This window comes from Cavia porcellus, unplaced genomic scaffold (genome assembly GCF_034190915.1).
Source record: "Cavia porcellus strain 051 isolate PalLab524CR breed Dunkin Hartley unplaced genomic scaffold, mCavPor4.1 scaffold_9, whole genome shotgun sequence".
NCBI lineage: Eukaryota > Metazoa > Chordata > Mammalia > Rodentia > Caviidae > Cavia > Cavia porcellus.
Genome location: NW_026947492.1, coordinates 2,755,883 through 2,781,712, shown reverse-complemented (window position 1 = coordinate 2,781,712; position 25,830 = coordinate 2,755,883). Strand labels below are relative to the sequence as shown.

The window sequence follows — 25,830 nt, the reverse complement described above, 5'->3', positions numbered from 1 at the left end:
CTTTGGTGCGTGATAATTGTTTGAGTAGTATTCTTATGGCTAATTTCAGGAAGTGGGGAACAGGTAACCGGCAGCCTTTCTTTAAGATTATTTGCTGGTATGTTGCTGCCACAGTTGCATTTCATTTCCTTGGGAGATTCATTGTGAAAAAGGTAAAGTAAGATTTAAGAATAAGGAGAAAAGAATAAGGGAAATTTAAGAAAGTTAAAGTTCAGAATTAACCGTAAGAATGGACAAAAAGGAGTTTTTTCTCTATTATGAGGGAGGAGGGAAAATTACAAGTGCTTGATATATAAATATGTATGTTTGGTACACAGTACTTTAGCTGATTTACTTGTTTTGAGAGGAAAAGACAGTGAAAGATGAAGTTTCAAGTGTGAAGTGTAATCTAAGGACATGTATCTAGGTTTCTTGGATTTCTGTGTCATATTTTATTAAATTATTCTATGAATAGATGCCACCTTCAATTAAAACATCATACATTCCCAGAGGGACTGGAAATATACTGTTGATGTTAAATAATCTTTTTCTTTTTTTTGTCTTTTTGAGATAAGGTCTCTGTGTAGGCTGAACTAGCCTTGAACTCCTCCCAAGCCTAAACTAGTTATGATCTCACCATCCTCCTGCTTCAGCCTCCCAAGTGGTGGGATTACAGGTGGACAGTACTGTACTTGGCTAAATGATATCTTGACATAAATTTCAGTAGCCATTCATTGAAATGGCAAAAACTGGGGGTTTTTTTATTCCTTATTTACATAGTTTGTCCTAGAATATTTAAAGTAGGAATCTTGTACTAATTATATTATATAAACTAGTAAAATATGTGAGCAGCTAGTAAAATGTTTTTCAAATTGTCATCTGACTTTTAAAATTAGAAACTTAAATAAAACCCTGATTTTTAGTAAATGATCCATTTTTGTTTATCCAGATATCTTTTGTAATAATACTGTATTTTTAAATAGTTGTAAGAGTGGCTACTTTTATATGTTTGATCTTTCCACTTACCTTTATGTAAACGTTGACACAGCTTGTGCTAATACGCAAAAACGAAACAGCCCCCCTACGAAAATACCATTTTGAATATCTGTCATGTTATCACATAGTTGCAACATTACTTTGTGATTTTTACTCATTGGCTACTGAAAAGAGTGCTGCTGAGAATATTTTGGTAGAGATTACTTTCCTTGATTTATTTCCTGTAGGGTTTACTCCAGAAGCAGAATTTTCTGTTCAAAAAGCCCTTTAGGATTTCATGAATATCGGCAACTTTCTATAAATATGGTGCCAGATTTTTGGTTTTGCCAGATATTTATTGTTTGCCAGCATCATCTCCTCAGTAGTAGCATGTGTAACCGAGTTCCCTAGTTAGCTGCTTACGTAAGGAAGAATACCTGAAAGCTGTTTTGACTTGTAGATTTAGTAGAGCAGTTGTTCATTTGTGTGTGTGTGTAGGTATGTGTGTATGTGTTTTTGAGATAGGGTCTTGTGTAGTTCAGGTTAGTTTGGACTCACTATGTAGCCCAGGTTGGCCTTGAATTCAGGTTGATCCTCCTGTTGCCTTCCAAGTCCTGGGATTACAGGTACATGCCTGTATGGGATTACAGGTATGAAGCCTGGCTCATTTTTAAAGTAGGATTTTCTTTTTTAACGGATTGTTAAGTGTTTTGCATAGCAATTGATCGTGGCTATTGAATATTTTTCTATTATTTTAGTTTTAGTATCTCTTTACCTATGTAGGGATTTAGAAATACATTTTTATCATGATGTATACATTCTCCTTAGTCATATTTTCTAAAACTAGAATCTTTTTCTTTTTGAAAAAACTTTAAACCTGGATTATTGAATAGTATATACAGTTATGACTTGAGCTTTATTAGAATAGTCTTAATTTTCTTTTATTTTTCTAATTACAGAAGTTGTATATTTTCATTTTAGAAATTTGCAAATTCATTCTAATGCTGGAGACACTTAAATATTTTGGAGTATATTCATTTTGGACTCTTCTCCATCACCTGTTTAAAAAGAAATGTGATAATAAAGATAATATTCTGTGGATTGCTCTATAACTTGCCTTTTTCTTCAGCAGCTTGTATTTTTCCATGTCACTTAATATTTTTCTATAGCTTTTTGATTAGGTGCTTTATGGTCTGTGGAGTCTGAGATGTATGATGACTCACTTAACTAGTATTACATACACTTATAAACAGCACTATAATTAAAATTTTTGTGGTTGTACCATTGTACGCATTTTCTTTCTAAGATTTCCAGGTTATTATATTTTACTGTTACATTCTTTGTTTCATGAAACAGTTCCTCCAGTGTTCTGAGTATTTCAATACAGGGCTTCACATATCCAGCTTCCGCTTACCTGCCCTTACACTTCCCTGTCCTTACCACTTGTTCCTTTCCTCTTGTCTGATAATAGTTGCTCTTCTACTTCTTTGGCGTCTTTTTTTTAGATTCCACATAACTAGGAAGAACATACCAAATGTTACCTTAAGTCAGGCTTATTTTTCTCAACATCATCTCCAGATCCATCCATTTTCCAGCAAGTGACAAAATTTTGTTCTTCTTAAAATATTTTCTCTGATTATATTTGTACAATTTAAATGATTTGATAATACTTTTTTTAATATAAGAAGCAAGAGGGCTGGGGATTTAACTCAGCGTCATAAGCGCCTGCCTTGCAAGTGCTCAGTCATGAGTTTGATCCCCGGTACCAAAAAAAAAAAAAAAAAAAATTGAGCCAGGCATGGTGATTTATGCCTGTAATCCCCTGTAATCCCAGCAGTTGGCACTCGAGAGGCTGAGGCAGGAGGATCCTTGCTGCAAGTTTGAGACCAGCCTAGGCTACAAGGTGAGCACAAGGCCAGCCTGAAAGGCATAGAGAGACCCTGTCTCAGAAAGACAAAAAAAAAAAAAAAAAGGGGGGGGGAGAAAAGAGGGTTTATGTGGTAGAAAGAGCAGATGCTAAGTTCTGTCCATTAATTACCTGTGAGATTTAGGACAAACTACTTTAAGAATGGGCTAGTTTTATTTTCTCAACTACAAAGTAGTTACCATGTGACCTGTCTTAATTTGCTTTCTTGGTTTTTTATTATTAGAAAATGAAATAATCAATAAACAAAATTATAAAGTATTTGATGAATGCAGGCATTGTTGAGTAATCACTTCATGTTCAGTGAGTAAAGATAGCATTATTATTCTTTTGAGATAATTTAGAATTAACTGAAATAAAAGAGAGGACTAAGTTTTTTTTGTGTGTGTATATACAAAGTCTTGCCTATGTAGTTCAGGCTGGCCTCAAACTTGTGGGAATCTTCCTGCTTCGGCCTCCAAGTTCTGGGATTACATGTATGTGCCACCATGCCTGGCTCGCCAAATCTTGAACGAGAAAAATGTAAGGAAGAATACCAAAGAAAAGTAAAAGTTATAAAAGAAAACTAGAAAGAAAAGAGCAGATTAATGAAAAGGAATGAGTTAGAATGACAGCAGATTTAGCAGCAAGAGGTGTCAGAATGAGATGGTGGCTTCCAAATGCTGAGGGAATAATGGTCACAGCATGCTGTTCTTTACCTTGGACCTGAAAGTTCTGCTTAAGATGATTGCTTTCGAACTGCTTTAATTCAGAGGAGCCAAGGAAGCTCACAGGGTTCATCTGGTAAGTGATCTAAACATAGGAAAGAGGCAGAGAAATCTGTATCAGATTTGGTAAAAACAACAAACAGCCAGGATGTGAGGGTGCCCTGGCTGGCCAAGCAGGTGTCTCCTTCCTCGCTCACCACCCCTTGTGCCTCTCTCCCAGAGCTGTTCATGCGGTGGAGGGGACGACCCACTCCCACACAGGAGGTCTTTGTCCTTGGACAATGGTGTGCAAGGAGCTGTGCTTCCCTGCTAGACCTTCCAAACAAGCTCTCCACCAAAAAAAAAAGAAAAAAAAAAAAAAAACAAAACATAAAAAAACTAGACAATTGGGGACACAGCTCAGCTGCACGAGAACCTGCGTGGCAAGCACAGGGTCATGAGTTCGATTCCCAGTATCAAAAAAAAAAAGGGGGCAAAGAAACTCCGATGTGGGCATTAAAAATTACTTCTTAGAGTACAAATGGGGCAAGGGATCCTAACATAAACTTAAGCTTTGGCATAAATATTTGATTGTGTAAATATACTGACTTAAAAATACTAATCTGGAAGACTATGATTCAGAAAGTCGCATAGTTTTGATACATTTTTATTGCACATAATGTATGAGGATTTTGAATAAAGTTATATGAAATATGAGTTGAAGTTAGGAATCAATGCATGCTCATAATTCTAGCTGCTTGGGAGAGTGAGACAGAAAGATCCAAGTTTGAGCCCCTGAGCAGCTTATTGAGACTGGTCTAAAAATAAACATGAAAGGGTTAGCATATAGCACAGTGGAAGAGCACTTATCTATCATGGGTTTAATCCTAGCTTGGCCTTCCCCAAAAGACGTGTAAAATGTAGTCATATTTCTTTCTTTCTTTATTTTTTTTTTTGTACTAAGGATCAAACTCACAACCTCACGCTTGCCAGGCAGGAGCTTATGCCGCTGAGCTAAATCTCCAGCCTGTATTTCTTAAATAGTTTATAAATCATGTTCTTTTTTTTTAAGAGCAGAATATATTTGTTAAAAGAAAGCTTCTGTTTTGAGAAAGAGACAGAAGGGGTCCTGAGTAGGCTGCTCTAAATCATGTTTTTAATATTTAAATATACTAATTTTATAAATACATTTTAATATTCAAATAAAGCTTCTAATATTCTGACTGGCAAATTAGGGAGATTATTTTTTAAAAATTTTCTTGGCAGTGATATTACCTAGACAAGTTTCTTCTCTAATATAGCACTTCTGACTGTAGGTTTTCAAATTTGGAATTGTATTTTTTTTTCTGGACAACTAATTATTTTAGATCTTTTAGTAGACTTATAAGGAAAAACTCCATTCTTAATGTTTCTTAGTAGGAACATTTACGGTTTTCCTTGTTTGAAAATAACAGTGTGCAGTATGTTAACACTTGTTAATCTCCATTATGTTGTTTTGAAATTGTGTCTCATTGTTATTGTTCATTTGTGTTAAAGAAATGTGTTGTCCTAGGTGAAGATACATTGGTCGTGAGGGCAATTCTAAATTTCATTGTCAGCCACTAGCTTGCTCTGGATTTTAGTGTGCAGGACTGTGGCTGTTTATACACTTTAAATCAGTAAGAAACTCAGATATTTTTCCTCTACTCAAGCTCTCAAGGAAAAAAATAGTGTTTTTGAAAATTTTCTCGTAGGTTACAGTAAAATTTCCTGTTTTCCTATTGTCTTTTTGTTGTTGTTGTTGAGACAGGATCTCACTATAGTTCAGAATGGCCTTGAACTCACAGCAGCAGTTCTCCTGCCTCAGCCTCCTGACTCCTGGAATGACAGGTGTGCACCACCATGTGTAGCATTCCCATTGCCTTTGACAGTAGAGATAAAAGGTTCAAAAGTTTTCTTGAACTTAGTTTTTAAGAATCTGAATCCATCCTCACTTTTACAGTCTCCTGCACTAGGCTGGATACAGGGGTCACTCGGAGTGACAGTGGCAGCATTTGAGTTTTTCTCAACCATTGTCTGGTTGCTGTGTAGTCTGTAACTAGACTGAAGCCTTTAGGAGGTTGGCATGCTTTACACTGTATGATTTGATATGTGTGTACGAAGGCACTGAAAATTAGAGTAAGAGAGGTCTGTTACTTTTAACCCACACCCACATTTTAAAATGCTTTTTTATCTTATTCTATGTAAGTTTTAATTAGAATTTTAAAAACCTTATACAAAAATAATGGATGAATTATACTTTTTCTTTAACAGAAGGGGACAACAGGATTTACATACGTGAAAATTTCCTATAAAGACCGTAACAGAAAAAGAAGGAAAATGCCGAAACCAGTAAGTATATTTTATTACATTTGACACTCTTCACTTAATAAAGAATATCATTATTACTATTTTTTGGAGTAGGTCAAATACAGGAAAGTTGTTGGAAGGAAAGACCACTACTGTTAATGTTACTTTTAGATTAGTGTAGCTAGAGCATAGTATTATGTGGCCAGTAAAGAAGAAGTATGGGTAACATTGTAGTTAATTAGAATTCATGGTTTTGGAGGTCAAACTAATAGTGCTTTTCTTGGTTGTGCCACTTAGGTGGATGATCTTTGTTAATGTAGTTCAATCTGTCCACTTGATTTCATCGTTAGTTAACTTACACAGGGAGTGTCGTGACAAAGCAAGCTGGGACACATTCACTGCTCAATAAATGGTAACTTATTGTTAAGAGAAATAATGAAAGGTCAGGAGGATGCATGCATATTAATTTTTCGTAACTCTAGCTTCAGTGCTAGTGATGTCAATATTATATCCTCTGAGATTTGTATACTCATGATCAATTTACTTAGTTTTAAAATTATGTGGGTCTTTTGCACTAAAGTTATTTTTGTCTTAGGGTGTTTTTCACCGAATAAAATGGGAGTTTTCTCAGTAATGTTGACCAATAATCTTTATCAAGAAAATTGATTATAGTTATTAGAATTTTCTGGCATAAATGTCACTGTGGAATGACTTTAAAAACTCAGCTGGTAGCAAAGGACATTGTTGATGGGAAATTATAAAAGTAAGTAAAAGGTAGAAAAACCAGAAGGGAAGAAATAAACTTTTCTATTTACAGATGACAGGGATTGTTTTGTAGGCAATCCTTATACATGTATAAAGCAACTAGTAGAACTAATAACTGAATTTGCAAGATTTTCAGATACAAGGTTATATTAAAAAAAAATCAATAGTTTTAAAAATACATCCCTAGCATAGTTTGAAAAATAAAGTTAGCAAACTGAAGAACATAAATTACAGAAGCTGTGCAGAATCTGTACTGAAAACTAAGAAATTAAAAGATCAACCTTGGTGTGATGGCACATACTTAAAATCCTAGCACTCTAGGAGGCTGACAGGAGAGTTGGAAGTTAAGGCAATTTAGCAAGACCCTGTTTCAAATTAAGAAAGGTTCAGGGATATAGCTAAGTACGAAGGTCCTGGAATATATACCTAGTAGTATACACAAATTAAAAATCTAAAAATACAGACAACTATGCAATGTTTATAGATTTGTTTGCAAGTTGCTATTAAAATATTGGTTCTTCCCAGATATATTGGTAAATTTAATCCAGTTCCAGTCAGTTGAATCCCAGCAGACTTTTTTGGTTGAAACCAAATGTAAAAGCTATTTTACGAACAGTTGGGAATGTTACACACCTGGGTTTATACACTATCTTCAAGATACAAAAGTAAGACTTCATAGTATTGGTGAAAGGATAGGTAATAGGATCCAAGAAACAGATGTAACACCTACACACATTTATAATCATTAAATTTTTAATGAAACCGTCACAAACTTGAATGGAGAAATTTAATTCTTTTCAACAAATGTTGATGGAACAAAGAATTACCTACACAGGAAAATTGTGGACATTGACCCTTTTCTTATATTCTAGAACTAACTATAAATGGAATAGACTTAAGTGCAAAAGACCAAATTATAAATGTTCAAGGAGAAAATGCAGGAAAAAACTTTGTGACTTTGGCATAGACAAGAATTTCTTAGGACATATACAAAAAGTTTGAGCCTCTTATTAAAGAAATTGAGACAAATTTAAAAACCTTTATTTTTTTTTCTATGAAACCTAACTGTAAGAAAATAGACCATGAAAAATCTGGTAAGCGCTAACACAGTTGTAATAGAGAACGATTACACCCTCTTGTCACAAGTAGTTTCAACTAGACAAAAAAATAAAAATATATCAGATATGAATCAAATCTATGAACAGGTGCACTTAATGGATGTCTATAGAGTATTCCACTCCACAGCATCAGAGTACCCATTCTTCTCAGCTGTACATGGGATATTGTCAAACATAGACCAAATACAAGCTCATAGAACACGCTTAAGTAAATGCAGAGCAATTGAAATTATCCTATGCATACTGTCTAACCATAGTGCAATGAAATTGGAAATCAACAGCAAAAGAAACCACAAAGACTCCATAAATACATGGAAATTAAATAATATCCTAGTGAACCACCAATGGTCACAAATAAAATTAAAGAAGAAATTAAACAGTATATACAACTGAATATAATACTGCTGATACAATATACCAGAATTTATGGGGTGCAATGACAGTAGTTGTAAGAGGGAAATTATAGCAGTCCATATCAAGAAGACAGAACAAGCTCAAAAAACAACCTAATGTTGAATCTCAAACTCTTAGAAAATGAACAAGTCAAGCCCAGAGTTCATATAAGGCAAGAAATATAAAGATCAGAGCCAAAATTAATGAAATTGAGACTTAGGAAAACAATACAAAGAACCAGTGAATCAAAGAGTTCTTTGAAAGATTAAAATTGATAAACCCTTAGCCTACCTTACCCAAAAAAGTAAAGAAAAAACTCATTCACACAAGTAGGAACTAAAAGGGTGAAATGATAATACAGAAATCCAGAAGCTCATCAGTACCTACTTTGAGAACCTGTATTCTAATAAATTGGAAATCACAGATGAAATGGACAGATTCCTAGACACTTAATGAAACTAGTAAAACTGAATCAAGAAGACACACAAATTCTAAACAACTCAGTATCAGTCAGTGAAATCAAAGATGTAATTAAAAACCTACCAACAAGGAAAAGCTCAGATCCTCATGGGATACTATGCTGAGTTATAAGAGAAATTTAGAGATCTAATACCACTACACTAGAGACTCTTCAGTGAAATGGAAAGAAATGTCCCCAAATTCATTCCTGGAAGCTAGTATTACCCTAATACCAAAACCAACAAATGACCCACTGAAATAAGAGAACTATAGGCCAGTCTCCTTAATGAACATGGATGCAAAAATGCTCAGCAGGGTACTGGCAAAGAGAATGCAGCAAATCATTAAGATTATACACCATGACCAAGTAACATTCATCCTAGGGATACAGGTATGGTTCAACATAAGCAAATTAATAATCAACAAAGGACAAAAGTCACATGATCATCTCAATAGATGCAGAAAACACATTTGACAAAGTCCAACATCTATTCGTGATAAAAACCCTACAGAAAATCAGAATAGATGGTCTTTATCTCAGTCTGATAAAAGCCATCTGTGACAACTAACTTTAGCTAACTTTAGCTAACATCATGCTAAATGGATAAAAACTTTCACTCTAAAATCAGGAACTAGACAAGGATGCCCACTGTCTCCACACTTATTCAATATAGTCCTGCAAACTTAGGCCAGAGCACTGAGATACCAAAAAAATAAAAGAAATAATGATAGGAAAGGAAGAAATTAAACTATATTATTTACAGATGACATGTTACTCTACATACATGGAAGACTCCACAAGACTCTAAAAGACTTCTAGATTTAATAACCAGATTCAATAGAGTAGCTGGATACAAAGTCAGTCATAACTCACTGAGAGAGAAATTAGGGAAACTGCCACTTTCGCAGTAGCATTATAAAAAAAACCAACTTGGGAATCAATCTAACCAAGGAAGTAAAACATCTCTACATTGAAAATTAATAGTACTCTGGAAAAAGAGATCGAAGAAGATATCAAAAAATGAGAAGATCCCTTGTTCTTAAGAAGAATCAACAGGGAAAATGGCCACAATTTCTATACTGATATAATGCAACCTCAATCAAAATATCATTAGCATACTTCACAGAACTAGATAACACATTGCTAAAATTCATTTGGAACCAAAAGAGGCTTAGAATAGCAAAAACAGTTCTAGGCAGTAAGGGTAAGGGTAAGGCATCACTATCCCTGAAATTATACTACAAAGCTGCAGTGATAAAAGCAGCATGGTACTGGCAATAAAAGAGCTCCACATGCACTGTGCCATCTGAGTTTTTTCTTAAACTGGGAATTGAACTCAGGAGCTTGTGTTTGCCAGACAGGCACTGTGCCTCGCAGTCACATTCCAGGCCCTTGCCACCTGATCTTTGACAGTGGGGCCAAAGACATTCACTGGAAGATGGACAATGGTGCTGGAACAGCTGGCTTTCCACGTGCTGAAGGTTGAAGCTAGACCCTTACGTTTCATCATGCAGTAAACTAAAATCAAAATGGGCCAAAGATCTAAATATTAAAGGAAAAACAATAAATCTTCTGAAAGGTAGTCTAGTGGAACTCTGGAAGATGTTAGTGTGGCAAAGACTTGGTGAACAAAACCCTGTACTGGAAATGTCACGAAAAATTGACTTTATTAAAAAGCTTATTAAAAGTTTCATTTTATTAAAAAGCTTTTGCACAGCCAAAGAAATCAGCAGTAGAGTGAAAAGACAACCCACAAAATGGGAAAAAATTTATGCTAACTTTTTGTCAGACAAAGGACTAATATTTAGAACATACAAAACACTGGAAAAAAATCAGACCCTCTGAATTGCAGGACTCAATCCAAAAATGGGCATCTGAGATGAATAGACATTTCTCAAATATAAATGACAAATAAATATATGAAAAAAAGGTTCAGCATCACTGGTGATTTGAGAATTGCAAATTAAAATAAGGCTGAGATTCCATTTCACTTCAGAAAGAATGGCTATCTTCAAGAAATTAACCAGTCGCTGACAGGGCTGTGAGGAAAAAGGAACATTTCTCCACTGTTTTGGGGAGTGTAGGCTGGCGCATTTCTCCACTGTGGAAATCGGTATTGAGATTCCTCAAAAAAAAAAAATACCCCCCAAAACACACTGGGATTAGCAGTTGTTTGACCCAGTTATTCCCCTTCTGAGTATCTTCCCAGAAGAATTAATACTTATTATATCACAGCAATGTATATGCTCCTACATTTATAGTGGCCTAGTTTGTAATAACTTAAGTCTTGAAAGCAGCCCAAGAGCTCATGAACCAATGAATGGATAAATAGATGTGGATTTTTAATATAATGGAGTATTATTCAGCCATAAAGCAAGATGAAAATGAAACATAGCTAAATGGATGGACCTTGAGAGTCAAATAAGTGCAATTAGACCCATGTAAGTACCGCATTCTCTGGTGTATGAAACTGAAAAAATAAATAATGTACAATAGCTGTCGTGAAGAATGAAGAAATTGTTCAAAGGAGAAGGGAAATATGGAGGGGAAGGGAAAGGAAATAATGAGAAAAGGATAAAATGAAGGCAGCTTCTGAACAGGGAGAGGAAGGAGGTTTGAAGAGAAGGGATGAGAATGGGGGAAAAAAAGATCAAGGTATTCATGTGCAGATACAGATTCCCTATAATAAATATGGTCATTGTGTGTAGCTGAAATGCACCAGTAAGTTTAATGAAAAGCAAAACAAAACAGAAGATGGGTATGGTGGCTCATGTGTGTCATCTCAGCACTTGGGAGGCCGTGGCAGGAAGGTCACAAGAAGCTCAAGGCCAGTTTGAATTGTGTAGTAAGACCCTGGTCTTTAAAAAAGGCGAGGATTTAGGTCAGCAGCACAGCACCTGCCTGGCAAGTGCGAGGTCCTGAGTGTAATCCCCAGTACCCCCCCAGAAAGACAAAGTATTAAGTGTGTGTGTGTTTTACAGTTCAATAAGACAGCTTAGTTTTTAAATGGACAAACATTTTTTTCGCGCTGAGGATTTAGCTCAGAGGCATAAGCACCTGCCTGCCAAGTGTGAGGTTGTGAGTTCGCTCCCCGTTACCAAAAAAAAAAAAAAAAAAAAAGTTGAACATCTGCTTCTCAAAAGCTATATCAATAACTCACAAACATGAACAGATTCCACATGTTTGTAGTTGTCAGAAATACCATGAAGTATCACTTTCTTATTAGGATAACAACAGTTAAAGACAGGTAAGATCAGGTAATGCGGTATAAGTGAGGATGTAAATGTTTTTAGTAGAAATGCAGAAGTATACAGCTGTGTTGGAAAATAATTTAACTGTAATTAAGTGAACATTTATGTATTCCTTAGCTAGTGAATAAAATTTATTGATTATCAGTTACGTGTGTTAATGCATTAAAAATTTAGAAGAAAAAAATTTCAACATTAATAGTGGTTTTCTTCCTTAAGGTCAGAGAATAGCTAACCCATTACTTACTCTAATAAATAATAAAAGTAAGTCTGTTCTTTCAAAATAGAGGTTTAAAGAAACCTAAGTTGGTTTCCATGTTGTATGCTGACTATTTTTTTTAACTCTGTACTTAATAGTTGTATAACCTTGGTTGGTCATCAGATCATTTTCTGTGAAGCTGTGTTTTTTGCAGTATGAGGAATTGGATTCAGAACCTTGTATATGCATGGAAAACACTTTACCACTGAGTCATGTCCCTGACCTTTTACTTTTTTAAGATAGTGTCTACTTAAGTTGCCACACTGGCATTGAATTTAGGACTCTCTTTCCTCAGCCTCGCTACCAGTTGGGAGTTGGAGTTACAGGAGTGTGTTACCGTGTCTGGCTGTAAACCTGTTTTTTATTTTTTTCACTGTAAGGTACAATTGACTTGGTAAAAAATGCTTTGGGGTTATCTCAAATAATTGCTATCAGGACAAATGAAAAGATTACGAAAGATGCTTGTTAGTGCTTTAAAAAAATTAAACATTAAATTATTTGTAGGTTGTCCTCTTCACTTTTTGGAGACATAGTCTCACCATGTAGCCCAGGATGGCCTCAGAGCTAGAAGACTGCTTCAGACACACAGATGCTGCAATTAATGCTTGCCCTCCCACACCTACTTACAAGTGTTTTATTGTCACAGTATTATTTATCTTAACATGTAATAGGCACATTATTATATTTAAAAGTTTTGTCAGCTTTTATTTCTCTTTTTTGCAGTGGTAGGATCAAACTCAGGGCTCATGCACTCCAGGCAACTGCTTGGCTACTGAACGATAACTATAGCCCTAAGCTTTCATTTCTAATGAGAATACTGATTGTGTGTGTGTGTGTGTGTGTGTGTGTGTGTGTGTGTGTGTAGCTTTTGGCATGGTTAGTAGTTTTTAATAGTGTACAGAAATCCAAGTCCATGAAGTTTGCGAATATCTACCCTAGATGTGTAGGCATTATGGTGTTAATAGTTGAAGTTGTCTTACAACTATGAATGGGTTCTTGCCAGTAGGACAAGAAGATACAGCGTAGGGAAGAGGTGCTCCCACTTTTTTAAGCTTAGGTGTAGGAGTAGTATTCTTCTAATGCATGGGCTCTGCTCATCAGAATTTAGTCAGGTAGGCATACCTAGTTCTAAGAAAAATAACCCAGTAGCTGTATAATTCTAATAGATTTTGGTGGTCAAACAGCAAGCATTACCTACCACAGCCACATGATTAATTATGTTTTAAAGTTTTTTATAATTATTTTACTGGTATATTTTAGATATAATATTCATATGAAATTTGTACGTGTGCGTAGGAGTCTTAATTTTTTTCCCATTGTGCTCCCTTTAACGCCTCTTCACCTCATTTACAAAAGTTTTGCTTCCATTTTTTTCCTTGAATTTTCTTCTTTTCCTTTTTCCTTCTTTCCTTCCCTCCTCCTTAGTTCCCCTTCCCATTTGAACGTTTTCTCCCTATTTCACAATATCTATTACACACTTTGGTCCTTAGTTATACTTTTATTTTCTCACATCAAAGAAACGTGATATTTGAACATATGCATCTGATTGATTTCATTTAAGAGTATGGTCTCAAGGTAGATCCATTTAATTAGAAAAGTCTCAAATTTATCTTTATGGCAAAGTAGAATTCCATTGTATAAAAGAACCACATCATCCTTATCCCTTCATCAGTTGATGGACGTTTGGGCTGTTTCTAAGATTTAGCTGTTACAGATTTAGCTGCCACTGTAAACATGGGCTTGCATATATTGCTGTGGTGTGATGGTTTAATTCTTTCAGAAAAATTCAAGAAGGGAACTAGCTCGGTCACATGGAACCTGTAGTTTGAGTTTTTGAGGAATCTCCGCACTGATTTCCACAGTGGTTGCACCAGTCTACATTTCCACCAGGAGTGGAGCAGAAGGGTTTTCTACGCAGCCCCTCTTGGTAATAGTCATTCTCTCTGAAGTGAGACGGAATCTCCACATTGTCCTTTGAGGAACAGCTGGTGAAAACTCTTTCCTGCTCTGTAGGTTGTCTCTTCACTCTTGTTTTGCTGTGCAGTAGCTTTCTAACGAGATGGGATCTCCGTTGTGGATGATTTGTGATATTTCCAGGAGGATCGGGGTTTTGTTCATAAACCTGCCTACACGATTGTCTTCCAGCAGGTTTAGTGTTTCTGTTTTAATATTTAGATCTTTGATCCAGTTCCATTAGTACATGAGAAGAGATACGGGTAGAGTTTTAGTCTTTGGCACCTGGAAAGCCAGTTTTTCCAGCATCATTTATTGAGGGCTATCGTTCCAGTGAAGGTGTTTGACTCCTTTGTCAGAGATAAGGATGTTTGGAGTTTTTCCTGCATATGCTAGTCCAGTCCATTGATCCTTGAGTCCCCCACTTTTCCCTAGTACCATGCTGTGTTTATCACTGCAGCTGTGTACTGTAATTTCAGCTCAGGAATTGTGATGCCCATTGCCGTGCTGTTGCTGTATCCCTTGTTGCTATTGCTACTCTGGATCTCTTCTGGCTCCAAATGAATTTTAGGATTGTTTTTTCTAATTCTGTGAGACATACTATTTGTATTTTGGTAGGGATTGTGTTAGATCTGCCTAACAATTTCAGAAATATGGCCATTTTAATTATATTGGTTTTTCCTATTTAAGAGTAGGGGTTATCTTTCCATTTTCTGATACCCTCTTTGATCTGCTTTTTCAAAATACTATATAATTTTCAGTGTAGAGATCGTTAGAATGATTCCTAAGTATTTCATTGTTTTGGATGCTGTTGTGAAAGGTGTGATTTTTCCTTATTTGTCTGAGTGAATTTGTTATATTTGTGTACAGGATTGGTATTACTTTTTACTTGTTAACTTTGTATCTAGCGATGCTATTTAATTTGGTTACTAACTAAAAGTATGTTGGTGGAGTTTTGGGAGTACTGTTCAGTATCATGTTATCTGCAAATAATGATAACAGCTTTCAGTTTTGTTCATTTAGTATGACATTGGCTGTTGGTTTGTCATAAATTACTTTTATTAGATTATTTCAGTTTTCTGTAGAGCTTTTATTCTGAATGGATGTTGGACTTGGTCAAATACTTTTTTTCTTTTTTGCGTCTTTTGACATTATCATACGCTTTTTGTTCTTGACTTTGTTAATATGGTGTATTATATTGTGTTTCTTGAACCACTCCACATCTCTTGGATGAACCATACTTGTTCATGCTGTGCAATCTTTTTGATGATTTGCTGCATCGTATTAGCCAGTGTCTCACTGATGATTTTTGCGACTATATGCATGAGGTATATTGACCTAACTGTCTTTCTTGATTCGGTACTTCTCTGGTTTTGTTTCCAAGAATGAATTTTGGAATATTGTTTTCCTTTCAAATTCATTAAATAGTTTAAGAAGTAGTGGTATTAGGTCTTTAAATTTCTTATGGAATTCAGCAGTGAATTTGTCAGGATCTGGACTTTTTTTTGTTGATAAGTTTTTAAGTACATGTTCAATTTCATAGACTGTGTTATTTAGAATTCATTTATCTTCTTGATTTAGCTTTGGTAGTTCATATGTATCTAGGAATTTGTCTATTTCATCTGCGTTTTCCATTTTACTAGAATACAGGTTCTTGAAGTAGGTATAGATGAGCTTTTGCATTTCTGCCGGATCTGTTTTGATTCCATCTTTTTCATTCTTTATTGGGTAAATTTGAGTCTTTTCTTTCCTTTTTTGATAGGATTGGCAAAGGGTTCATCAATTTTATTAACTTTTCAAGGAACAACTCTTGGATTCATTCTTTGTGTTGTTTTCTTAGTCTCCATTTCTTTGATTTCTGCTCTGATTTTTATTATTTCTCTCTGTCATATGAGCTCTAGACGACTTGATTTTTGTCTAGAAGCTTGAAGTTCAACATTGTTTGTCCATTTGAGCTTACTTTGCTTCCCTGTATATTCACCATTATAAATTTCCCTCTTAGGACTGCTTTCATTTGTGTCCTGTAAGTTCTAATGTATTGTATTGACATTATCATTTAATTGTAGAAGCTGTATAATTTCTTTAGTTTCATCTGTACCCATTGGTTGTTCAGGAGACCGTTACTTAATTTCCATGTGTGTGTGAAGTTCTTGTGGCTTCTTTTGCCATTGATTTCAATTTCATTGTGCTGTGGTCTGATAATACACATGGGATGATTTCAGTTCCTTTGCATTTACTTAAGCATGTTCCATGAGCTAGTATGTGGTCTCTTTTGGAGAAAGACCCATGTACAGTTGAGAAGAAAGTGTGCTTTGATGTTGTAGGGTAGAACAGTCTGTAGACATCTACCAAAACCATTTGTTCAAAAGTTTGGTTCATTTCTAGTATTTCATTATTGGTTGTTTTTGTCTAGTTGATTTGTCTGTTTCTGACAGCGGGGTAATGAAGTTTCCCATTACAGTTGTAGTCATGCTTATTTGACTTTTCATATCTCTTAGTATTTGTCTTATATAGTTGATTGTACTGGTTGGTATGTGTGTGTGTTTTGTTTTTGGTACCAGGAATTGAACTTAGGATCGTGCACTTGACAGGCAGATGCAGTGCCACTCAGCTGTGTCTCCAGCCCGGTTGCACTGGTTTGTGGTGCACATACATTTATGGTTTTTTTTTTTTCTTTTCTTTTAGGATTATTCCCTTAACAGGGATGTAGAGATCTTGTTGGTCTCTCTTGATCTGCTTTTTTTGGGATTCTTTTCACATGGAGTGTTGTTTCCCATCATGTGACTTTCGGTCTTCGAATTTGTTTTCTAATTAAATGTGTTTCTTGTATGTAGCGTATTGTTGCATCTTGCTTCTTGATCTATTCTGCCAGTCTCTTTTGACTGGTGAATTAAGAACTTTAACATTCCTGGTTATAATTGATGTGTATTGACTTGTCCTTGTTACGTGTATTTCCTCCTGTTGGTTGCCTTTCTTTATCCTTTAATTACTTTCCTTGCCTGTTGGATTATTCTTTCTTTTGGAGTTCCTGTAGTTGTCTTTGTTCTCTTTTTCTAGAATGTCAGTTAGCATATTTTAGTGTTGATTTAGTGCTCATGAATTTCTTCAGGTGTTCTTTGTCTTGGAAATACTGTATTTCTTCGTCAGTTTGGAGAGATACTTTTGCAGGCTACATCATTGCTAATTGGAGCTCTGTATGGTTCATTTACTTGTATGTCAAATTCTTTTTCTGTGCTTCTGAAATTTTCTGCCATGACTTCTGTGAACAGTTTTTTGTACTATATTATACTTTTTCGTTAATTGTCATAAATACTATATTATTCTAGGTGCCCGAAACCATAGCTATTGTATTCTCCTGCATTCACTGCTCCATTCCACTAGTGCTTTTCTCCTTGGTGGCCTGTGGGGTCTCCAGTTGTCACTGTGTGCTTCTATAGATTTGAGCTCTTTGCTGTCCCTGTGGGCTCTGAGTCTACCTTCAGATATTTGTTGGGTTCCTGGTACCTACTTTTTTTCTCATTCTCTTTCTCATGTTGCTATGTATTCCAGTATCTAGGTTCCAAATACAGGAGAGGTTGTTTCTCTGCTGTTCCCCATCTTGCTGTTGTCTGAGACGTTTGCATGATTAGTATAATGGAGAAAATGATGATAAATTAAGAAAACCTAGTTGCTAAAGTTGAATCACCACTCACCATTTAAAAAATAAAAACTGTGACCTCTTAAGCTAGGTTTAAAAGGAAACCTAAAATAAAAACTGATTTGAATATGATAATATTCCTTCTAAAATCAGAAATAAGAGTTACGCTGTATTATTGCAGCTATCAAACTTTGAATAAGAGGCCTATTGTATAGAAAAAAGGGATCAATTTAAGAAATGGAAAGGTAGAAACATGATTTGAAAGTATTAAGATTATTTATATTAGCAATGGCAGATTATGGCTCACAATCCAAATGAAGGGAGACAGTTGTTTTTGTACTGCCTATGAGCTAAGCATGATTTTCTTACATTTTCAGTGGTTGAAAAATATTTTATACTACATGAATATTACATGAAATTCGGATTTCAGTGTCTGTGTTAGTCATTTTCCTGTTGCTGGGACAAAATAGCCAGCACTTACCCACAACTCGAAGGACAGTTTTGTTGCCTGCCTGCCTGGCTGCCTGCCCGGCCGCCTGGCTTGCTTACTGACTGACTGGCTGGCTTGCTTGCTTTTTTTTTCTCTTTCTCTTTCTCTCTTTCTTTCTGTTTCTGTTTCTCTCTCTCTCCCTTTTTCCCTCCTTCTCTCTCTCTTTCTTTCTCTTTCCTTTTTCAGAGGGTTCAGTCCATGGTAGGCTGGCCTTAAGGCAGAAGTAACATGATGCAATCATGTGGTGGAGGACAGCTGCTTATTCCATGGCAGTGAGGAAGCAGATGCAGGAATGTGTCTTTCAGTCATGCTTCTATTTGGGTCATCTTAGAATTGTGATTGCCATGTAACATTTTTGTATAAAAACTTTCTCAGCCTTATCACCAGTAATCTACATTTTAAGACCATATTGATAATAGTGTTGTATACCTACAGTCTTGTCAAGTGGTAAGAAATCTGAGCATATACTGAAAACAGAGATAAATAAGAATTCTTACACACTGTTAATAGGGGTATAAGTTGATACAGTTATGCTGTAAGATAATGTAACAATGTAAGGTTACTGTAAGAAATACAGTATTTTATCTAGGAATTCTGGATATATACTTAAACTCTAGAGAGATTCTGATATGCACTGGGAGACATGTATAGGAATGTTCATAGCAATGGCAAACAATATCCATTGACAAGAGAATGGGCATATAAAATTCACAAAACATTGAATCTTACAACTATAATTGTGAAAAATCAGACTGTTGCATTTTCTGAAAACTGAAGTAGAAAGTTCATACTAAAAGAATACATCAGTGATTATGTGTGTTGTATAATTTGTGTTGATTGATAATTATAATTAAAGAACATGTCAAAAATGTGTAGTTGATGAATTTTCATAAAGTAATATGCCTTTGTAACTTGTTTGTGTCAAGAAACACATTTGTAAGAACAAGATTTTTTTAAAGGAGGATGAATCTGTAAGATTTGATTAGTATTTTAGGTAAAAGCCATAATGTATGCTGAGGTTGTAGTTGTTGTAGTGACTAAGATAGATACAGGAAAATAGTCTGAGAGTTTTCATATTTTAAAGGTACAAAACAGATTCGGACCACATGAGGGGTTATGCTGTTGTAGGCTAAAAATTATTTTGCTAAGGCATGCTAGGTGGCATGCTAAGTTTTAAGATACCTCATTAGAATTGTATTTACACAAAACATTAGTTCTTAAAATGCAGTCTAGCAAGTAAAAGGGCTTTATAAAAATGTTTTTTTAATTAAAGTAAAGAATACATTTGCAGTGTGATAGTATTAGATTTTATGTTGAAAGAAACAAGGGCTAGTGAGTGACATTAGGATTTAATTTAAAACCTGTTCTGTCGTTTGAAATCTATGGTCCTTGGACAAGTAAAGGGGACCTTATGGGTTCCCATGGAAATGAAAACAGCCTCTCCCAGTACTGTTGCAAAGGGTAAATGAGAGCACAGAAGGTCCAGTCGCCAATGACCCAGTGTATGTTAAGATTTAGTAATAGATGTTTGCAAATGAGGACTTCATAATCTTTCTTTTTCAAATAGATTTAAGATTTCCTATAACTAAAATCTATCACTTTAATAAAGCAAATATAAATCAGAATTCCTGTTTAAAAAGTGTATTATTTTTCTTAGATTGTCCCTTTTGTTTTTATTACAGATCAATGTAAGAGTAACTACAATGGATGCAGAGTTGGAATTTGCCATTCAGCCCAATACAACTGGGAAACAACTTTTTGACCAGGTATTTAATAGCATGCAGCATGCAATTTGTGACACCATAATACGGATATTATTGCATATTTCTGTGTCTGTGTTTTCCTATACTTTCATCAATAATCCAACAATGTAGCACTTGCAGTTTTTCGTAGCATGTAGTTAGGTAACTAATCAGCTATAGGGATATTCTTTATTCAGTCTCATTCCTATATTTATGGAGTAAGACTTTTTTAAATTTTAAAATGACTTAATTCATACACATAATTATATATAATGTAATGTCCATATATATAATGTATAAAGTTTAAAGTTGTTAATGTACCTGCTCAGTTCTTGCTTTTACTTTATTGTTTTATTTTAAAGAGGAAAAAACCAAGGGAAAAAGTCAATCAAAATAAACCAAAATAAATGATACAGAACTTCCACGTCTTTTGAAATCAACAGCAGTTACCACAAAGCCTTTGTTATCCTCGAAATAGCTGCAGATATCACCTTCGGACATATTAAAAATCGAACAGAATGGGATAGAGTAGAAACAATAAAAACAAAACAATGGATGCAATAAAGAACCTCAAAGCAAGCCAATAGTGAATTCATAATGGCTTCCATAGTATGTCTTGCTGTCTTTCAAATAGCTGCTCATGCCATCAGAGTTAACATAAGTAAAACAAAAGGGAATAAACCCCAACCCAAAAGGAGAAACAGTGAAAGTGATACGGTTTCCAGGGTGGGGGATCTTCGCCCTGTAGATCGTGGTTCTCTCCCTCCACAGTCTGTGAGTGGCACTGACCCCTGCTCAGTTCATTTTGGTGAAATATTAGAAATGCTTTCTTCTAGCTTCTTAAAATGTATTGTACATTATTATCTGTAGTCACTTTTCTGTTTAATAGCTTCTCAAGCTGCTTCTTAGAACCCATTGATCAACCAACTTTTCCTCATTTCTCCCTACCCTGACTCTCTCCAACCTCTCCTAATGATCATTCTGTTCTTGGTTTTTAGGAGATTGTTTTTTATTTCTTTCTTTCTTTTCTTTTTTTGTCTTTTTGAGACGTGGTTCCACAGTGGAATTCAGGCTGGCCTTGAACTCATTTTGTAGCCTAGGCTGGCCTCAGACTTGGAGCTATCCTCTTGGCTCAGCCATGCGAGTGCTGGGATTTGCACACCCGGCAAGATCAACTTTTTTTTATTACACATGAGACAAATTATGTGGTACCTATTTTTCTATGCCTGACTTACTTAACATAATGATTTCTGATTCCATCCATGTTATTGTAGGATAGGATTTTAAAATAATAGTATCAGCAGTTCCTTACCATCTCCTGTGCAAATCAATGTAGTGGTGATTGAAAGGAATTTACAGACATCTTACGTAGCTCTGAATGAAGTAGATAAAGGTCCTAGGTAGGGCGGTAGGAGCAAAGCATGGGGAGTTGTGTGCTGTAATGAAACAGTTAACAGCAGTTTGCTGTCCCTGACTCAAGATTTTCTAGACAGTGGATAGGACATAGAGATCAGCTGTGTCCTCTTAGGTAACTGGGACTGTTGAGGTTGTCTTTGTTTTCCCCCCTCAGTCTTGAGAGTCTCATGTCTGTGTGTGTTTATGTGTATGTTGAAGAAAAAGAAAAAAAAAGTCAGTGCTTACAAACTCCTTTTAGGGATTCTTATTTCATTGTCTGGGCCTACTATAGTAGTATTCTAAAACTTAAACTGCTCTAACCATGCTGTATTATAATTCTGTAAGTCATCAAGTTTTATTTATTTATTTTTTTTGGTGGTACCAGGGATCGAACTCACAACCTTGTGCTTGCCAGGCAGGTGCTCATGCTGCTGAGCTAAATCCCTGGCAAGTCATCAAGTTTTATTGAGAAAAGGAAACAAGAGATCAGTGCCTAGAGGCCAAACAAGAAACTAAAGAGATACATTGCTGTGAGAGAGGAAGGCAGTATGTCATACATGACTTGAGATCTAAAGGATAATAGTATTTACATAAACTTTATGTGAACTTTTTTTATACAAGAACAGGAGAATACTTGTGTATGGTCAGGTGAACTTGATTTTTTTTGAGGGGGGAGGGGGTATCAGGAATTGAACTCACAATATTGCGCTTGCCAGGCAGGCACTGTGCCCCTCTGAGCCAGATCCCTGATCCTAAACTTGATCTTGATAATGAGATAGTTACAGGTGTTGCTGTGGTACGTGCCTGCAATCCCAGCACTCTGGGAAGCTAAAGCAGAAACCCTGAAAGTTTGACCTTGGGCATCTTACTCAGATCATATTTCAAAATAAAAAGAGGGCTGGAAATTTAGCTAAGCGTTAAAAAGAGTCTAGCATTACTGCAGTAAATACTAGATATCTTGATTTTATTATGTGCCATTCTATCACATACTGATACATATCTTATTTGTTTGTTTGAGGTGGGGTCTTGCTTTGCAGTTCAAGCTGGCCTTGAACCCACTTACAGAGCCCAGGCGGGCCTCGGGCTCAGCAATCCTCTTGTCTCAGCCTCTCACATACTGGGATTATAGGCATGCGCCACCATGCCTGTCTGATAGAAGTTTGATGAAATAAAAATTAAAATTTTAAGAAATTTTTCATTTCCTGATTGGATAATTAATGAGTTTTAAATCTTAAAAAGTTTTTTTAATGAACAGGTTTTTTTTGTATGTATGTTTGAGCAAATTTGTAAAGCAAAAAGTGTAACTATAAGGCATGATCTGTGTGCATCATGCCTGTGAATTAATAGACAGTTCTGTGGATTCTTTTAGGCCTCTTGGTGCATGTGTGTGTGTGTGTACACGAACATACATAAATATATGTATTTTGAATAAAAATGCAAATAGAGTTAGTGTTTCTTGTACTCAACTAATTTAAATGTTATATTGAAATTAATCATCAAAATCAGTCAGCTTCTTTGGTATTATCCTTGTGAAGTATTTACTTTTTCAAGTAGAACTGCATTCACGGGGCACCAGGGAACCCTTACACACTATACTAGACAGTGAGGTGCCGTCGTTCAGAGTGTGTGGGCTCTGCAGTGAAGGTGCCATTAGTACTGTCAGTAGTGCCTGTGTGGCATTGGGAGCATTCATCTGTTTGCCTCATTTTGTGATTTGTACATTTAGGGTGATGATAGCATTGCTGTCTCAGAGGGTTATTTTTGAGAATTAAAAGTGAATCTAGATAAAGTGCGTGAAACAGTATGTGACAGTTTTACACGCAGCTATATTCACACTGCGAATGATGGTTATAGAGATGATTGAGTATCGTTATTTGTTATGGTTTCTTAGTAATTCTTCAGTCGTTGTTCTGTTTCTTGACAACTGCCCTGGACCCAAATGGAAGAATGTAAAAGCAGTTTTTACCTTGGTTGCAGTGAGTGTGTGGATGAGCTGGCAGGTAAATGGGTGAGAGCAGCAGCAGAGCCCTCTGAAGAGAAGGTGTACGGTCCACATCATCAGCAAAGCCCTACTTTCGATGATAGTGTTAGATGGAGGCCAGCTGCAAGGGTTAGAGGCGCTTGCATTGAGGGAATGAAGTCCTTCAGCTTGTTCTTTCCTTAGTCTTTCTTATGGGTCTATTCATCCAACTTCTGCTTGTGAAATTAAAAGTATCCATGTGCCCAGGGAATGTGCAAAGAAAACCTTTTAGGGTTACAGGAAATACTGAAATGTCTGTATTTTTATCTTTCTTCTTCCAAATTTATTTAAAAGAGGCATGCTTTATAGTATATTAGCACAATAGTATATACTATGTACTATCGGTAGTGTATATTGTATACTGTAAGTCTTGTAAGTAAATTTATAGCTATACAGTACTTTTTGCCAGCAGTTTTCACTTATAAAAGTATGTAATCAAAAGTAGCTGTTTGCATATCCTGAAGAAGTAGGGGAAAGGTCAGTGGGGAGATTAAGGCTATTGGGGTACGTCACAGCTGAGCTCTCTGGGTCCTCCTGTGTTTGTTTTGAAAGGCTGCATGCTCCTTGTGCTCAGCCAGCACTGTGAATCTCCCAAAGCACTGCAGGCCAAAGCTGAGACTGGCTGCTTGGATTCATTTCACAGCGCCGCTCTTGACCTGTGCATTTCCTGTTCCTGCCCCTCTCAGCTGAACTGTTCTCTGTGATTCCTTGGGATTGCCGTTTGTTTCATCATTCATTGTTTTTTACTAATAAGCTTTTGTATCAATAGTGTGAGTCTTTATATTGCATATCTTCCAGAAATCTGTATGTATCATTTTAGGAAATTTTTTAGATAAGGGCAAGTAAAGCAAAGAGTTCAGTTTGGTATTTTGAAATCAAGAGCCTGCAGTGTTAGGAGATTAAAAAAAGATGAATATTTATCATTAAGAACGGATGTTTTGTAAAGCTTTCTAAACATTGATGAGGTTACTGTCCCTGGCTTATTTCCTACATGTTTTTAAAGTACAGTTTTTCTTGTTCCTTTAACAGACACTTGTTAAATGTGGGGATAGTATGAGTATCTCCACCATTTCATTTACTTTACTACTTTTGAGTGCCTACCACAAGCTTACAATTTTACAAGAAAACATGAGTATTAAGACAATAAAATTGTATCTCTGTTCCTAAGTGTTACATATTAAAGCAGAATAAATATGCTATAAATAATAAATAACACAGGTAATGATGATAGGCTAGAATAGTATTTTAACCAGTAAAAAAAGTATGTTGGGACCATTAGGGAACAAGTGATTAATTTTATCTGGATGATAGGAGAATTTTATTCATAGAAGTCGTATTAGTTGAGTGGGGCTTGAAGATTGAAGTACTCAACAGGTGATAAAAGTACAGAAGAAACATTCTAGGCAGAGAGAAAGAAGCACGAGCAAAGACCCAGAAGGGTGAGGTTCCCAGGGCGCTGTGCTGCTCAGCGAGGTGAAGCAGACTGCAGTGGATTTCTGTAGTACCGGTGTGATGCTGTTTGCCTAAGTACTGTATTTGTAGGAGGAGTAAATTGAAAGAGGTATGAGGATGATTATAACTTTATATTCTCCCGAGTTAGTTGTTGAGGTTATGATGGGAAATAAGGAGATGTTACAAAAATTCAAATAAGAAAGGAAGATTAAAATGGTACTGTAAAATTGAGTATACAAAACCTGAGTTGAATTTAAGCTAGGCATGGCAGCATACACTTGTAATCTCAGGACTCTGGGAAGCTGAGTCAGGAGGGTCACAAGTTCAACTTGTAACAAAATGAGAGCCTCTCCAAAAAAACAAAAAAAAAAAGAACATTTGAATTTAATACTCACTGAAAATGGCAAACTTAGGAAAGGCTTTTTGTATGGGGAAACAATATATCTGTGCTTACATAGTTTTGTTTTTTCAATCTATAGTGTCTAGTGTTAGTTACCTAGTTATAATGTGAATTTGAACTATTTTGTTTTCCAGGTGGTGAAAACCGTTGGTTTGCGTGAGGTCTGGTTTTTTGGCCTGCAGTATGTTGATAGCAAAGGTTATTCAACATGGCTTAAACTAAATAAAAAGGTATGTATGATCAAATTAACTTATATTTGAAGTTAGAGATTGAGCTCGGAAAGCCAAGGGTCCGACAAGTTCTGAGTCTTTCGCAGCTGTGTCTGTTAATCATTACAGAATGTTAATTCATCTTCTTACTTTGGAAAAAGATTGCTCATTTTTCCACTTGAAAACTTAGCATATAAGAATCTCTGATTTAAGGTATGTGTTACAAATGGGATAACTAAGTACTTTCGCCCTGATTTAAACATTTGTAGCATAAAGCTGAGATGGTTGAGCAGGACTGTAATCCCAGCATTCTGTGAGGCTCAGAAAAAGGGATTGGAAGTTTGAGTCCACTCTGGGCAACTTAGCGGGACCCTTTCTTAAAATAAAAATTTAAAAA

At 35.7% G+C, this 25,830-nt stretch overlaps 1 protein-coding gene across 3 annotated transcripts in view; it reads left to right on the top strand.

Moving 5' to 3' along the window:
- Rdx (radixin) overlaps positions 1-25,830 on the top strand; it is an 85,521-nt gene that overhangs the window by 11,761 nt on the left and 47,930 nt on the right. For 2 of the 3 annotated variants that reach the window (XR_010049615.1, XM_063255723.1), the window contains exons 2-4: positions 5,857-5,934; positions 19,898-19,981; positions 25,359-25,454. Coding sequence is in view for 2 of the 3 variants with exons in the window: in XM_063255723.1 (XP_063111793.1) it covers positions 5,923-5,934; positions 19,898-19,981; positions 25,359-25,454 (192 nt within the window). In the remaining variant the exon portion in view is untranslated. Of the gene's footprint in view, positions 1-5,363; positions 5,434-5,856; positions 5,935-19,897; positions 19,982-25,358; positions 25,455-25,830 lie in introns of those variants that run through there. The other variant, XM_003462387.5, reaches the window with a different exon arrangement.